Here is a 14,896-nt window from a genome sequence, read left to right as displayed (position 1 = left end):
CCCCGACCACGAGAACCTGATGCGATCGATGCAACACCACCGATGCAATAGCGCAGGATTAGTGGATGATTAATAACTTTCACAGAACGTGTGTTGTGTCACTCGAGCGTAGAGTGTTGCCCAGTCGTGCAGCTTGCTGTCGATCTGTTGGACATCGTATGTTGTTGTTGTGTCTTGTGGCCTTGGATCAGCATGGTTTGATTTATGATGCGATCCAATACGGCTTAAAAGCTTGGCTCTTGGCTGCACAACTGAAGAAACGTGTTTGGCTGTTCGAGTACTACAATTTGTTTACCATCAATCGATAGTGAAAGGTTTTATTGAGTTCTTTATGCACTTTGCGTTGTGTACGAGCCTTGTGAGGAATTAAAAATGAGAAAGCTTCAAATTAACACCGAGAGATAATGGTGTCTGATAGGTTATTTGCGGCTAATTTGCTACAGTGGATGATATGATGGCCATGCAATTAAAGTGTCCTCAAATGCGCTCATCCATCTCGGCTGGTAAAGGCTATGCACGATATGTTGAGAATTACTCATCTCACATTTAGAATACTTATGCTTTGATGAAGCATCAAGCCTCTAAATAGTTTCTGAAGCTAATAATGATGATCTTGATCGTAATTCCGATAGACACGATAATGGATGATAGAAAAATAATCTACTTTGATTTCGATTAAGTCAACCGATTAACCGATACTTTGCCACCTAATCCAACAGCGTCCACTGCAGTTTCTCCCGCAGTGAGCAAAACCAGCAAGGACGACACACGTCGTGCACTTTAAACAGCGTGAAATAAAACCAACACGACCAAGATGACGCGCAAAGTTATGTAGCACCTTAATGGCGAATCATTTCCCGTACATGTTTATGGCGGGTTCGCTTGTTGTAAGCCGCGACTTGACCCGGCTCCGGGTCAGTTGCGCTGCCGTTTGGGAATGTGCATGTTCGTGCAACGTTCCAACCCCATATCCGCTTGGGTAGCGAACGATCCCTGTGCGACAACAACATTGTTGCAACAACGCTTGGTTTGCCGGCCTCACCGCCAGTTTTAATCGCCAATGTTTCCTGGGTGTGTGAGCAAATGCCGCATGTGGGACTTGGCTTTTCCTGTGTGGCTGCAGACATGTTTGCATTCCATTCCCGTCAAAAAGGCAGCTGGAACAGAGGGATTGGGTGATTGGAGGTTCGGCATTTTACATGGTACCTGGTTTACGGCTTTCTGCAAGCTAATCCCTTGATTGACCATCGATCGCATTCGATTCCTGACCTTTCAAGGATGCTCATAAACGCCCCCCCGATCGGACTAGAATCGAACCGACTTGCCGTGTGGAAGGTACTTCAATAAACATTATCGAATCCATAGTTCACATTTATTTCTTCTTGCTAAGCGCTTACGAGCGCCATCCAGCTTGGCGAGCGAAAAAGGCAATAAGCAATCATGAAAATGGCCAGTTCCCTTTACGCGTGTGTGTGGCCACTTTACTATCCTTCCCCCAATCGGGCGCCTTCGTTCGTGCTCCACTTCTAACGAGTCCGAGAACGAGGATCATGAAACACGCTAAAGTAAACACGATGGCACTTAGGCACAAATTGGCGCCGCTTCCATCCAAAGCAAACCTGACAGCCACAACGAACGGTGCAGTTGATCTAACCTGACGCATTATTATTATTACATCACCGTGTTTCGTCCTACCCTTGGGCATCTCGCCGTGGCACGGCGCTCAATTGGTGCGGCGTTCGGTTCGCTGTCAAAACGAAGCCGTCTCCAACGTCCGACGTCTAATTGTCAACGTGACACTTATCCGTCGAACAAACGGTTACGGGTTACAGTCCGTACTTAGAGGGGTTTCCGACACGGTAGCCGCACAAAATGGACAACCCAACGTCTTGCTCTTACATGCATTGCAGGTGGTCTGCGTGCAACCGAAAATTAGACTCCCGTTTTAGTTTACTGACTGAGCGAATGCTTTATTTTCAATTGGAAAAAAAAGAAATAAAGCACTCCGATCCACAGTCGATGCCAATTAAAAGTCAATTCATAAAAATGCAAATTTGTGTGGTGTGCAGCCTACGGGATGTGGGGTGCATGTGCATTCTTCTGGAGCGTAAGAATGCAGTTCCCTTTTCTTGCCGTGTCGTACCAGAAAGGTGGGTACCAATTTAAACCCACACCCCGCGCAGCTAGGCACCATTCCTCAGCCACGCCGTTGCCCGGGAACACTGTTAAGCGCCCTCTGTGTCAACGACAAGCTATGATGACATTCTGGAAAACGAGTGATCAGAACACGGGAGTATGGAGTGCGGAACCGAGTTGCAATGGAAGCAACACCGGCAATCCTTCGCCGGCTCCACGCTTAATTGGTATCGTTGCGATCATATTCTCGCATCATTGGGCACACTTCAATTAATATTTATGGTCCTGGAATCGGATCGACCCGGTGGAGGAGGATAAACTTCATCTCTGAGCAACAGTCGGAGCGGGGCGGCTAAAGGAGGAGGAAGCGTCCGGGTAGGTGGACAGTAAATGAAGGGAAAGAATAAACAACAAACAAACACTAATTTAAATGTACAACCCATGTGCGCCTTGTGCACACGACGACGACGACGACGACGACGAGTGGCGGTCAAACCGGCGGTCTGCGGGTCAACCTCCGGGCAGAGTTCTAGTCCCTATAAATCACGCCGCGCTACGTCTGCGTGCTTCACATCAGGAACGGTGGAAGTTGTACGATCGGTGCATCAACCTTCGCGGCCGTAGCGCACCAGAAGCATTGCGCTTAATCCCACTGGGGCCTTCCTCGCGCGCACACACACACACACACACACTCCATTTCCCCCGCCAAACATCGCCGTTGTGTGTGCGATCATTATCGCAAAATTGCATATGCACTACACAGCCTCCCGGGGACCCTCTAGACTTCTGGCAATGCAGAAGGGATAAACGTGGGTGCGCACCACTATTCGACTATTAGATGCGAATCGGTTGGCAATCGGTTGGCGAGAAAATTTATTAATCCCGGGCAGGTTTCGCTTCTCGACGAAAATCAACCGGATCGTTGGTTGGTGGATCGAAGTAGGTGCTTGACTGCGTCTCGCAATCCAGTCTCTTTGAATATCCATTTCCCATAGATTTTATCGTCGAAAGATCAAGTAGATGACACTAGCGATCTTACCCTCAAGGAACGATGAGATCTCTTTGCGGGTAAGAGTTTCAAGTGAAGGATGATTGAGCAAACCAATGACATCATATTTTAACGATGTTTAGATGTTCTGAGCTTTCTGTTTGAGATAATTTAGCCTGACCTATGAGGTCTAATTTTAATGTTTATTATTTATGCTATTTTAATCTCAAGCAGGAAGCGAACAGCCGGGGCATGTTACCTTTATCTGGAACACGATATTTGTGATCTGAACTTTGAATCTGAATCAACTACATCGACAACGGTGAAGAAATCGGATCTCATCTTCAATATCTCATAATCATCCTTGTTCGATGCTGCATACGATCACCTACAATCGTTCTCCCGATTCCCGAGGTGCAATATGATCTCCAGACGCTTCTCGCAGAGGAAGTCTTAAATTCCGATTCACCAAACAGGTGTAAAATCTAGCTCCTATACCATTTCATTCAGAACGATTTAAGATGTGTAGTGTAACAGTAGGAGATACCGTCGCTTTCTCCATCTACTGTCGCATAAGGTATCAAATGACCCAATGGAAGGTTCAACCGCCAAGCTGCACAAACGTGTAAAAAGGTCATGTTAAATTGTTGGCCTTCCAGAACCTTCCACATTACATGCTCCTCCTCGTCTGTTTTGTAAAGCGCTCTCAAAACCCTCTAAGCAAACCCAGCATGAAACACAAGATAAGTTATCATTATCCCGCCAGACTTCGGACACAAAACCGACAATTTTGAACATACGCCATGAAATGTGAGACTTGTCATAACACGCTACCAGTCGGCACTGGCCACCACGGGCAAGGGGGAATAACGTGTGAGACATGGGGAGTATTCTCACGAACGCAATCGGTTTGGACCATCATCCGATCGGAGAGGTTAGTTGCGCCGCGTGAACGGCAGCAAACACGAATACGGTACGATGGCGTCCGTCTATGCAATCGTCACCAACCTCCCATCGTTCCTGTGCCGCAGATGCAATTCGATCAGAATCTGCCCCGAACGAAAACGAAAACGAACACAGAAAAAGATGCTCCACACGAGAAAACAATCCATAAATTATAGCAAATATTCATGTTGTTACGCATCCGGCAAACCGTGGGGCGTCCACGATGAGTAGCTTCGGAAGATCCGGCTAGTTACAGCACGGGCTCAACCATCAGTCGGTCGTGGACGGCTAGTCCTCTGTACCAGACACCTCCTGCCGTGGTTTTCCGGAAGGACTGTGTGCGATGTGTTTTCGCCCTTAAAGAACTGTTCTGGAGAACGTTTTTTGTGGTGTCCGGCCAGTAGTGCTGCGAAGAATTCTTTTCTCTCCCCAGAGGCATGGAACATCTATCCCCCACCAGGTAGAATTGATATGAGTGATGCATAAATAATTACACTCTCCCCGCAGAAGTGCCCGGCGGTAGTGGACTCATGACCGGTGCATCCATCCAGTGCTGGCAGGCAGATCATAGCAGCTCTCTTCTGCTTGCCATAGATCAACCACCACGCACCACTCCTCCAATTTGCCGCCCGATAATTGGGATGCCCTTGTCCGGCGTGCATTCGCTTCTCGTGGGTTCTCTTGTGGCGTTCTATCCTCTCCTTGCGTATTCTTAGTGAAGATTTCGCGTTCTATGCGATGGTTCTCCAAGGCAACACCGTATCAAGGGTCTAGAAATTTTTCCTTTGCTTCACAATACTTACGAGAGGTAAAGTAGACACACTCTACCTCTGCGTACCATTCAACACGAAACAATTATCACGAACTCTGCGACTCGGAAGCTTGGACTTCACTGTCCGGTTTCTGCCCGACGTTTCATCCGGACGCGTGGTAATCGATGCTAGTTAGTAGGATCCGTTCCGAGCCTTTTCCCGGTGCGTTCCGCGAGTGTTGTCTCCGAAGCGCCAGACAGCGCTTCGGCGGCCTGCTAATCAACGGTGCAATTTGCATAAAAATTAACCCGGTAATATGAACAAATTAAAGTCGAACAAATGAGTGGCAATTATTTCGGTAGTCGCATCGAATTGTTCGCCGGTGCTCCGGGAGTGTAGAACAGACGAGTGAATCAGCAAAAGTACAAACGTGTTACTAACTGCATAAAGAATGCCATCACTGGGTAGAAGGTTTACTTGCCACCGTGTTTACTCCATCTTTGTAGGAGTCTCTGCCCAAGTGCCGCTTGATTATGTTGCAGAAAAGTAAATGTTTCATGCGCCACTACCGGTATTCGGACTTTATCGGGCCACTTATCGCGGAAGGTTGTTACCATACTCGACACCTACACTACACTCATTCGAACGTCATCTAGATTCTTGCACGTTTTCACACGCTCCATCGAGTGTTGTGGCGAACTAGACTCAGCTTCACTCCATTCCATTCCCCGTTGGCTGATTGCTTCGTGCACAAGCATGCCGCACCACCGAAAACGAACCCGAGGTTACACACGATCAATCGGTGCGCTCCACGAAACGGCACGAAAACATGATGTTTCCGTTCTCCTGGTAGAACAACCAACCACAGCAAGGATGTTAACAAGTGGAATAAAACATAATTTACCGACGTCGTTCGTGTGACTCACGTTCTGAGTGGTTGATTTCTGTTTTGCATCCTTGCGGTGTGCAGCATGGGGTCTGGCATTAGGCGCAAAGTGTTTAGCTAAACTACACGGCGTGTTTCCCCTTAATCATGATAATAAATAGTATACACATAGTGGCGTGCAGGTGCTGATGTAGTACGGTGTATTGCAGAAATGGTTAGTAAAATATTTTCAAAAGTTAAAATCGAAACAAAGTTATCTTCAAACTAATATCTGCCTCCAGTACGTAATGAATCCGTTTTGGGAGATGAAAAATTGTTGATGGTTGTTTCAAGGATATTCAAAGACATTCTAATAAATTCTGTCCAGTATCAAAGCGAAAACATATAGTTCGGACTCCTTCATTTCTTTGACAATTAAACCTGCTAATTTCTGGCACGAATGACCTCATTTAGCCCATAGCTAAATAGTTAGTCCTGCGTACGACTGCGTGGTCTGGTAAGGTATTCGATAACTGGACCTGCCGTGTGAAGGCAGGCGCCGCTTATTCATAATAATAAATGCATCGTTATTTTGACATGTCTATACATTTTGTTCAGAACGCCTCAGTGTATGCAACCAAAGTTTTCAGAACCATATTTTTGGATGGATGCATCAATTCATCCAAATCATGCAAACTTTTAGATATAGAAATCTCTGATAAAAAAATTTGTTGCCTTTTTTATTACCATTTATTATTTAATAAAATTGTTAAATTCTAAAAACTCACTATCTGTCACATATATTGCATACTTGTTTGAGTTTACCTTTCAATTGATAACCCAACAGTGCATCAAAGAAAAAAGGCTTATATCACTTCACACCTCCTTAAACCACTTGTTCTGCCCATCTTCATGACACACGCTGTTCGCCAAGGACAACACAATCGCGAACGAAACGTGCACCCACCATTTATGTCACTCGCGCTGCACACTTTGCAAAACCAGCGCATTTGTCAACAAGTTGTTCCGATGCGATTTATTGCCTCCGCTCACCATCAAGCGCTCGTGAGCTTTGGCCGGCAGCCAATACTAAAATCGATCGTAAAACAAACGCCAGTATCGTTAAGTGGAAGTAAAACGTTAAACTTGCATTTTTCATTGCTCAACAACATAGAGAGAGAGGATCTTAGATTGCTTATTGCGAAGAACTGTTTTATGGATCTATTTTATGTTCGATTCGTCCTAGCAGTGAATTCTAGCAGCTGGAAGTAGGGAAGATTGCACGGTTGCAGGCGAATTTAACTACATTTAATATCCATTATCTGTGTTGCAACTATGAAACACAAACTAATCAGACTGCTACATTGTTCTAGAAATTAAAATAAAGAAAAAAAGCGAAAGGAATATTTTGTTTTATTATCCTTTAGTAAATTATACTCATTTTACGATCATCCGTAACCGTAACCTGCCTTCCTGCCTGTCTGCCCTACATGCCTTTGTGTATCAATTCTTACAAGCCTATCGTCTTAATCACCGGCCTGATTTACTGCCACCGTTAATGAGGTGCTTGTTCGGCGGAACAACTCTCGCTCAATCTCAGTGCGAGGTTTCCTTCTTTCTTTAATCACCAAACTAAACGCATTCTAGATTGAACGACACCCACCCAGCTTACATCGGGTAGCACCCCAAGCTGCCCCCGGTACCTGTTGGGCGGAAATTAGTGGCCTATTTACTTTATTTAATACTTGTTATTACTTATTACATTTCGCATGCGACCATGGCATGTCGCTAATAAAGTCCGTAACGAGCGGCTCTATCTGCGTGAACAGGTCTCGGGAACGGTGATACGTTTTTGATTCTCTTTCCAACCGAGGGATGCTTACCTTCATTACAAGTAACCCCCACCACACCCTTGGTACGCAACAGGACAGCGAAGACACGTCGATCAATCTGTCGACCTTCTGTGCGTTCCGAGGATAGCGTATGTCCCTGCGTTCTCCAGGATAATTTCGGAAGAAGCCAAGCTCGCTAATAAGCTTACCACATGAGTCTTAATGAGTGTGGATCCTCCGTTTCAGGAAGCCGGACGCTCATTCCTGTTCGTATCGAGCACGATTGGATGAGCTGAATGAGTTGTGGTCAAACCATCACCAACTGCCAGCTGTGTGGAGCGATCTTTCGCGCTCAGATATGGCAGACGTCGATCACTCTGGTAGCACTAATGTGCGGTCGCTCAGCCACACGCATCTTCGTATGACTTTTTAATGGAAAAGCAATAAAATGTGTGTGTATGGCAATGCATCCCAGATACCGATACAGAACGGTTGGGTACGGATTTTTCCATCACCCGTTGATGGTCGATGATATTGTGTCGCTATTTTCCAACATACTATCCTCACCTGATAACTGTTGCTCGCTCGTCGTGGTGTGCATTTTCAATTCACGCTTGTGAAGCCCAGTGTGCACCTCGCGATTCATTTAGGACACCTTGGACGGTTGGTTGAGTTAAGGCATGGCAAGCGTCGCTCATTAAATCCACGGCCCAGCGGTATCGTCATGGATTTTAATGTGATCGTAATATGCGCACATTCTATTGTAATTTTCTACCCTTCCTATGGGCTTATCGAACACTTGTTTTATGTATGTCGTCTTGTGCTGGTATTTCCGCTCGTCAGCGCTTCAAGGTCGGGCATGGATCGGATCTATGTTTTATTGTCATTCTTTGCAGTTTGAATGCTGAAACTTATCGGAGGACTGTACGATTGCCGTTCTGTGGCTGGTATGAGAGCGTTAAAGCAAAGTGGAATTCGTTATGCATTTAATGGCGAGTGTACCTGTTCAGTAAATCAATTTTTAATTATTGAGTAATGAAGCAAAAAAAGCGATAGCCTACAGAAAGGTTTTATTTCATAAAAGCTTTTTTATGTTAGACACTCAATATTCCTCTGAGAATGTCAATCTATACGATCACATACGATAAAAGTTAAAAAGTGAATGTTTTATTTATTGATTAGTGAAAAATTCATTTCTGTAACTTCGTTCGTAAATTGCATAATTATTGAATTGATTTATTCTGGCTCTAAGGAAGCTAATAGCTATTTTGTCACTTATGATCATCGAGTACTGAAATTGTGCAACCCATTTTGCTCTAGTTATCAACATAAATTACACTTCCTTGCACAAATGTCACATTATGACCATGACAATACATGTTATGCAAGTGCAATAAATAATATCGTAATAAAAATTCACCCCGATGTACAGCAAGCACCGTTCCATTTGCTGATGAACGAATGTTTATTGCGATTTTCAGTTCGCTATCCGCCATTAAATTCCACCACCCACTTCTAAGCATTCGTAACGATCGTAAAGTATCACCCGCGCGGGAATCAATTTGCGTGACAATCGAAACCCAAACCGTGGACCCATGTTAGACTTCACGCTAATAGCCACGCGAGGCTCGCTGCACCCCGTGCCGAATAGCGAAAATCATCGGTGAATCATAATATTGAAATCTCAATAAAAATGAGCGTGGTGCTGCTCGATAAGCTACCGAATCACACCCACCTTGCGGGCTACCCCAAGCAGCCTTTCATCGGGCATCGTAAAGGAAGGCGTGTGTATGTGCATAACAGTAACAGATCGGATTTTGCAGTCGTAAAGCAATCCAACTGCCAGGCCAATCGATGAGAATGGCCAACTTTTTTTAATGGTACCACATCCCTGGACCACCACCGGCATTAATATGTGGCCAGTACAGAGGGATAAAGCGACGCAAGAGCGTTACCCGTTCTATCACGCCTTAATCTGCCATATAGTACCGAGGCTCTTTTGGTGGATTGAAATTAACCTTCGAAAGGTGTCGAAAACGTCATAGTCCCGCTCCGCCTCACTCGAATCGTTAACGGCGCTCGATAGAGGCTTGGCATAATTTCTGCATAAGCAGCACACAGTGGATGTTAAGCATTCCGGTGCTCTAAAAATTCGAACACGAATCGAATCGTGATCGGGCAACAGATTGCCGTATGCGTAGATGCCCTTCGCGTATGGATCATACCACCTTTATAGGAAGGTGTTTTTTTTGTTGCTGCTCTATTAGGGAATTTATGCTCCTAAGAAGAGGCTCTCAACATGTTTTTTTTTTCGTGATGCTGTTGTTCTTTGCCCCACAGAATTACAGCGACCCAACAATCCAGTGGCCCGCTTATTAACACCGGCGCTCTACACAGTATTTAACGCTTCCGAATGGCCAGTCGCACCACCGATCGCCGATGAATCATTTTCCGTGATGTGATCTCATGTACGTGGTGCGCCAAATCGTGACTTTGGTCGGTGCCGAGCACCGGCAATTATTAGTGGGTCAATAGTTTAAGGACAATTAGGATTGTGTTACGTTCTCTTCGGATTCTCACCAGCATTTCGGCGCACATTTGCGCAGCAGTCAGCCAAACGATGTGTTCTGAAGGGGATGTGTTTATTTCGGGGTTGGTTTTTTCTTAATGCTCATACGGGTTGAGAAGTTTTTTTTCTTATTTTGATTCCAAGGTTTGTTGTTAGATTTGTGTTAGTTGATTTTAGTATCAGTACGTCCAAAATGATCGATTCCAACACAAACATCACGAACCTGGCACCTCAATTGAGAGAGAAGCTTTAGATTTTACTGACATATGTAATATAATGATCACTTGAGGGAGTGAAACCACCAAGTTTTTATACGAAACTAAGCTAGATCCAGGGTAATATCTGACACAAGTTATCAATAAACTAGCACTTCCGACAGCTAGCAAGTAGGAACTATCAGTAAACTAACAGATTTGTAGCTCGAGAGACTGAACAGAACTCCGAGGATGTGGGACGGTTCGATAGCCGAGGCGTGAGCGGCTCCGGTCTCCACACGGCAGGATCGGAAATCCGATTTTGTTCAGGACTTATCTCTCCGAAGTGAGGACTGATTCGAAGTAGGTTTTCTAACCCTTTGTTGAATTTATTGCACATCTTAATGTGAATTTATTGCATATCTTAACTCACATCGTTTATATCCTCAGAAGATATACATTTGAATTGATTCCGTGGAGAGCTAAACTTAAATCAGAATAGGGCATTTTTTACACATATTCGGTTCTTACATGAGACTTTAATAAAAGGAAGCTTTATTCCGAGTTGAACACCAGTATCATAAACATCCTTTTCAGTCCTCCTTGAAATATTCTTGTAAATAATTATTATATTTGTAAGTATCTTTATTTATCTCAACGATCCTCTTCAAAATGCATTCACAACAGTACGCTCAACGTGGTTTCAATTTCATTTTCGCTATTAGATCTTATTTTGCTTCGGAACTAAAGCATGATCCCGTTCCGTGCGTTTCATGTTTTGCATCCGATTCACCGCAAGCATAAACCAGCGCTCGTTAACCAAGCCTCTCGCACACTTTATGACCGCCGGGCGTCAGTCACAATCGCAGACACACATCACACGCGATCGCTATCACACCTAATTGCACACCTCACCTTAAATCCTGTCCGGGCACGCCGGTCAAACAGGGCTAAAAACATATAAAAAGCAAAACACCTCACATAACAGCGATCGTGCGAGTGTGGACTAAGAACTGCTCGAAACCAAACAACAGTCCACTGTGGAGAACTGTACGAACTTTGGCCTTGTTCCGTTCACACCTTGCCCGCTGTGGATGCGGAAACCTTGAACTTTCCTCACGCATAAACCAGCACAATTCAGCCAGCCAACCCAGTGACGACTCTCCCGAGGGTGCCCATTTAAGGATTATACAGTAAAACCTTCCACTAAACCGAATGAAAAATTGAAAAAGAACCGTGCCGTTGTCCATCCTCTCGCAAAAAGTAACCCTACCGGGGAGCTTAACTTCCGCACCGGGGCCTAGCATTTTGTCTGCCGACCAATTAGAGCACGGATGTACCGCGACAGATGTGGCCGGATCGACAGGCCGATAATGATAGCTTTTAATATTTCTTAACGATCACACACGGCGTTGATCGAACGGGGCCCATTCGCCCCCTTGTCGGCTGGTGCGAAATGCGTGATGCGCGACATGTTGCCAAGTGTCGACCGATCGTCGATCGATCGAGCTCCGTTCCGACAGCCTTCACGTCAGGTACACGTTTTGCGTGTTTGTTTGACAGAGGCTTTCAGCGCCAAATCGATCGAAACAAGGAAACCGATCGTTGAGGTATGCAAAATTGCCTGTTTGCTGCTGCTCCATCAAGGAAGAAGGAGAGTTACCGATGGTAACCATTCTTGCTGCTCTGAAAAGCCCTCTTTTCCGGCATTTGTTTGATGGTTGAGTCGTCTGCTAAAGGGGATCCCATTTTTGGAGCTAAAATATTGTAGCCTTATGCAGTGCTACCAGGTCAAGTCCATGGCGTTCGTTTAGTCAGCAAATGTCAGCTTTTAAACGCTACTGATCGCTACAGCATCTCGTCCCATGTTCTAAGTGTTCTACCGCTTGGTCAGAGCCATGTTTTCCCACGAACAGCGAGGAGTGTCTTCGGTGATCGTGTAAAGTGTCTGTTCAAAGCCCAAATAAAGTCATCAGGACGGGTCAGTCAACGGGTGTGCGTACCAGACGCTTAGAATCTAAGACCTCGCTACGATTGAGCTATCGAGTGCAAAGGGCCACCGTTTCTAAACATGTCTTTAATTGAATTTATTTGTTCATTTTGCGTGCCATGTCGTTCGTACGAAGTTTCCACCCGTCTCCTGCGCTTCCGCTTGCTATTGTGCAAGCGTCTTGTTAATAGCTGGTTTTACAACGGCTTGGGAACCTCTCGGCCAAGGATGGCTACATCGTTGTGGAATGTTACGCTGCCTAGTACACACGGTTTGGGCACGCAACAGAACGCGGCACTGTGACACGACTATAAAGTTGTTCAAAAACTAGACCCTCTAGCAGAGACATGGTTAGGGTTCATTTTGCACGCATGTTGCCAGTCCGTGTCAAGTTGTGTAGGAATTTTGTATCGATGTTCCTTACAGAAAATGAAGCTTTTTAGGCAGTGCGTGAGTTGTTATTAGGAGACAAAGATTTCTCCATTTTTTTATTATTATAGAGATTTTGAGCCTCTTTCATCTCTTAAGTGTATTAGCATACTAGTTTCAATTTGTTTTACTTCTATGTGATTATTATTATTTTGCATACTTGGAGCATATTCGGATGAATGGAAAAGAAAATTGGAAATAAAATGACTTAAAAATGGCTGAGTTTCTAAAGGTAACTCAAACCTTTTAATGTCGCATACATCAGAACATGCAAGAGAGAAAATCCTTTCTCCCGGTCGAGTATGAGTGGAGTCCCCCGGTATGATAATTCTGACCTTCTTACCTTGTAAAACCGTAGAGTAGCTTTTCGATTGTAGAAATCGGTAAAAGGTGTCGGATCGTGTTAGGTGTTCATTAGTATTGGCAGATTGGAAAAGGGTCCTTAGAAAATTGTGTTAATTTAGTATGGCCAGTATGACCAATTCAGCGATCTTGAAAGATCCTGCTAATTTTTACTATTTGGAGAGCTGCTCATGTATCTGAGTTTAGTTTTTTAATCTTTTGTTTTGCCTGCTATCTGCTATTATTGGATTTTTTTTTATTTTCACTTTATTTCACACCATTTTTTTTTATTCATAAAGGACGGCCAGGCCGTATTTCACACCATTTAGTAGCATCGACATAAAATTAGAGAAAGTTTTGTAAACACTCATGATCAATTGTTTTCATCGTTTATACGTCAAAAGAACACTTTAACTCTTACTCAATCTGTCAGTAAAGGCATTAGTTCGTCTACGCTTCTTACCATTGCAAAAAGCAATCTGGACCATGCTAACCTGCTTATCATGTTAGTTACGGATGTATTCATCAATTCGCAGTTCCCTGATCTTTCTTACATCCTGAAAACCTCAACAGTAACAGTACGATGTCTCACGTTTTAATTTCCAATATAATCAAGTTTTAATGCAGAATATCTTGGAAGATGAACTGATTGGAACGTGCAACCATACAACGCACAAGGTTGTCAATTAACATCACTCGGGCTCAAGGATTTCCTTCTCTTAGTCGTACCAGTAATCGTGTATCTGACGCGTTTGATCGAAAATAGCAGTCTTCCTCTTTTGTGGTCGAGCTTGTCAGGGACACCTACGTCAGTTAATCACACTTCGCATCATAATTACTAGCATACTTTAACGATCATCAGTGGGCAGTTTCAAAGAAGAGCAACAGTTTGGGAGTTTGCTTGAAAAATAACACAAAAAACTTTTCATGTTTCCGCTCCATTTACTAATGATGCGTCTTGTGTTGCATTTTTTTCTCCTATCATCGTTACAGCATCCAAATGTTTACTACTGGATGGTGGTGGTACGGAGCTACGCTCTAGAGACGACCTAAAGCTGAAGGATATTGCCAACACGATCACGAACGTAAACCGCTGGAGCAGCCCCTGCATCACGGACAGCCTGTCACTCACGGCGGACCACCACGAGAAACCGACCAGCCCGCGGGACGAAAACACGATCCCACCGCAGTATACGAACGGTGGTACTCCCGGTGGAGGAGGAGGCAATGGTGGCGGTAGCGGTGGTGGAGGTGGTACCGGAGGTGGCAGTGTCGGTGGTACGCCTTTACAGATGCGACCTCACTCACTTACCATACCATCCAGTGCACCCGCGATCGTGTCGGCCATCGTAAAGAAAATTCCAACGTCGAACGGTGGTGGTGGAGGTGGCAAGGGTGGTGGACAGGTGCCACCGCTCGGATCGCTACACCTGCCACCAGCCAGCAACTCTAGTCCGAAGCTGAAGCCTAGTCAAACTCACGAACGGGGTGATCCGGACGGTGACTGCGGTATGGACGATGCGCCGGCCAACTATTTGGGCAAAAACTCGGAACATCGTGGCCCGGACGCGGACCTGCTCCAGGCAAAGAAGGGCTGGCTGTTGAAGCAGGACGGACGGGTCGGTGAATGGAGCAAGCATTGGTTCACACTGCGCGGAGCCGCACTATTCTACTACCGTGATCCGGTCGCGGAAGAGAAGGGTGTACTGGACGGGGTGTTGGATGTGAACAGCATTACCAGCATTACCGAGGTGCCTGTCAACAAGGGATACGGCTTTCAGCTTACGGTAAGTGTCCTCGGTTGATTCATTTACAAAGAAAATGTGTGCCGTCTAGGCCTGAACATGTTTACTA

At 45.1% G+C, this 14,896-nt stretch overlaps 2 protein-coding genes across 3 annotated transcripts in view; both read left to right on the top strand.

The window, feature by feature from the left end:
• The window catches only part of LOC126565618 (profilin), a 460,520-nt gene that overhangs the window by 435,236 nt on the left and 10,388 nt on the right, over positions 1-14,896 (top strand). The window lies entirely within an intron of this gene.
• The window catches only part of LOC126563739 (protein outspread), a 197,440-nt gene that overhangs the window by 173,997 nt on the left and 8,547 nt on the right, over positions 1-14,896 (top strand). For both annotated transcript variants that reach the window (XM_050220437.1, XM_050220436.1), the window contains exon 7: positions 14,036-14,829. In XM_050220437.1, the coding sequence (XP_050076394.1) occupies positions 14,036-14,829 (794 nt within the window). The remainder of the gene's footprint in view (positions 1-14,035; positions 14,830-14,896) is intronic.

Source organism: Anopheles maculipalpis, chromosome 3RL, assembly GCF_943734695.1.
Source record: "Anopheles maculipalpis chromosome 3RL, idAnoMacuDA_375_x, whole genome shotgun sequence".
NCBI lineage: Eukaryota > Metazoa > Arthropoda > Insecta > Diptera > Culicidae > Anopheles > Anopheles maculipalpis.
The sequence above is the reverse complement of the archived record's forward strand: the minus strand, read 5'-3'. Positions and strand labels throughout refer to the sequence as shown.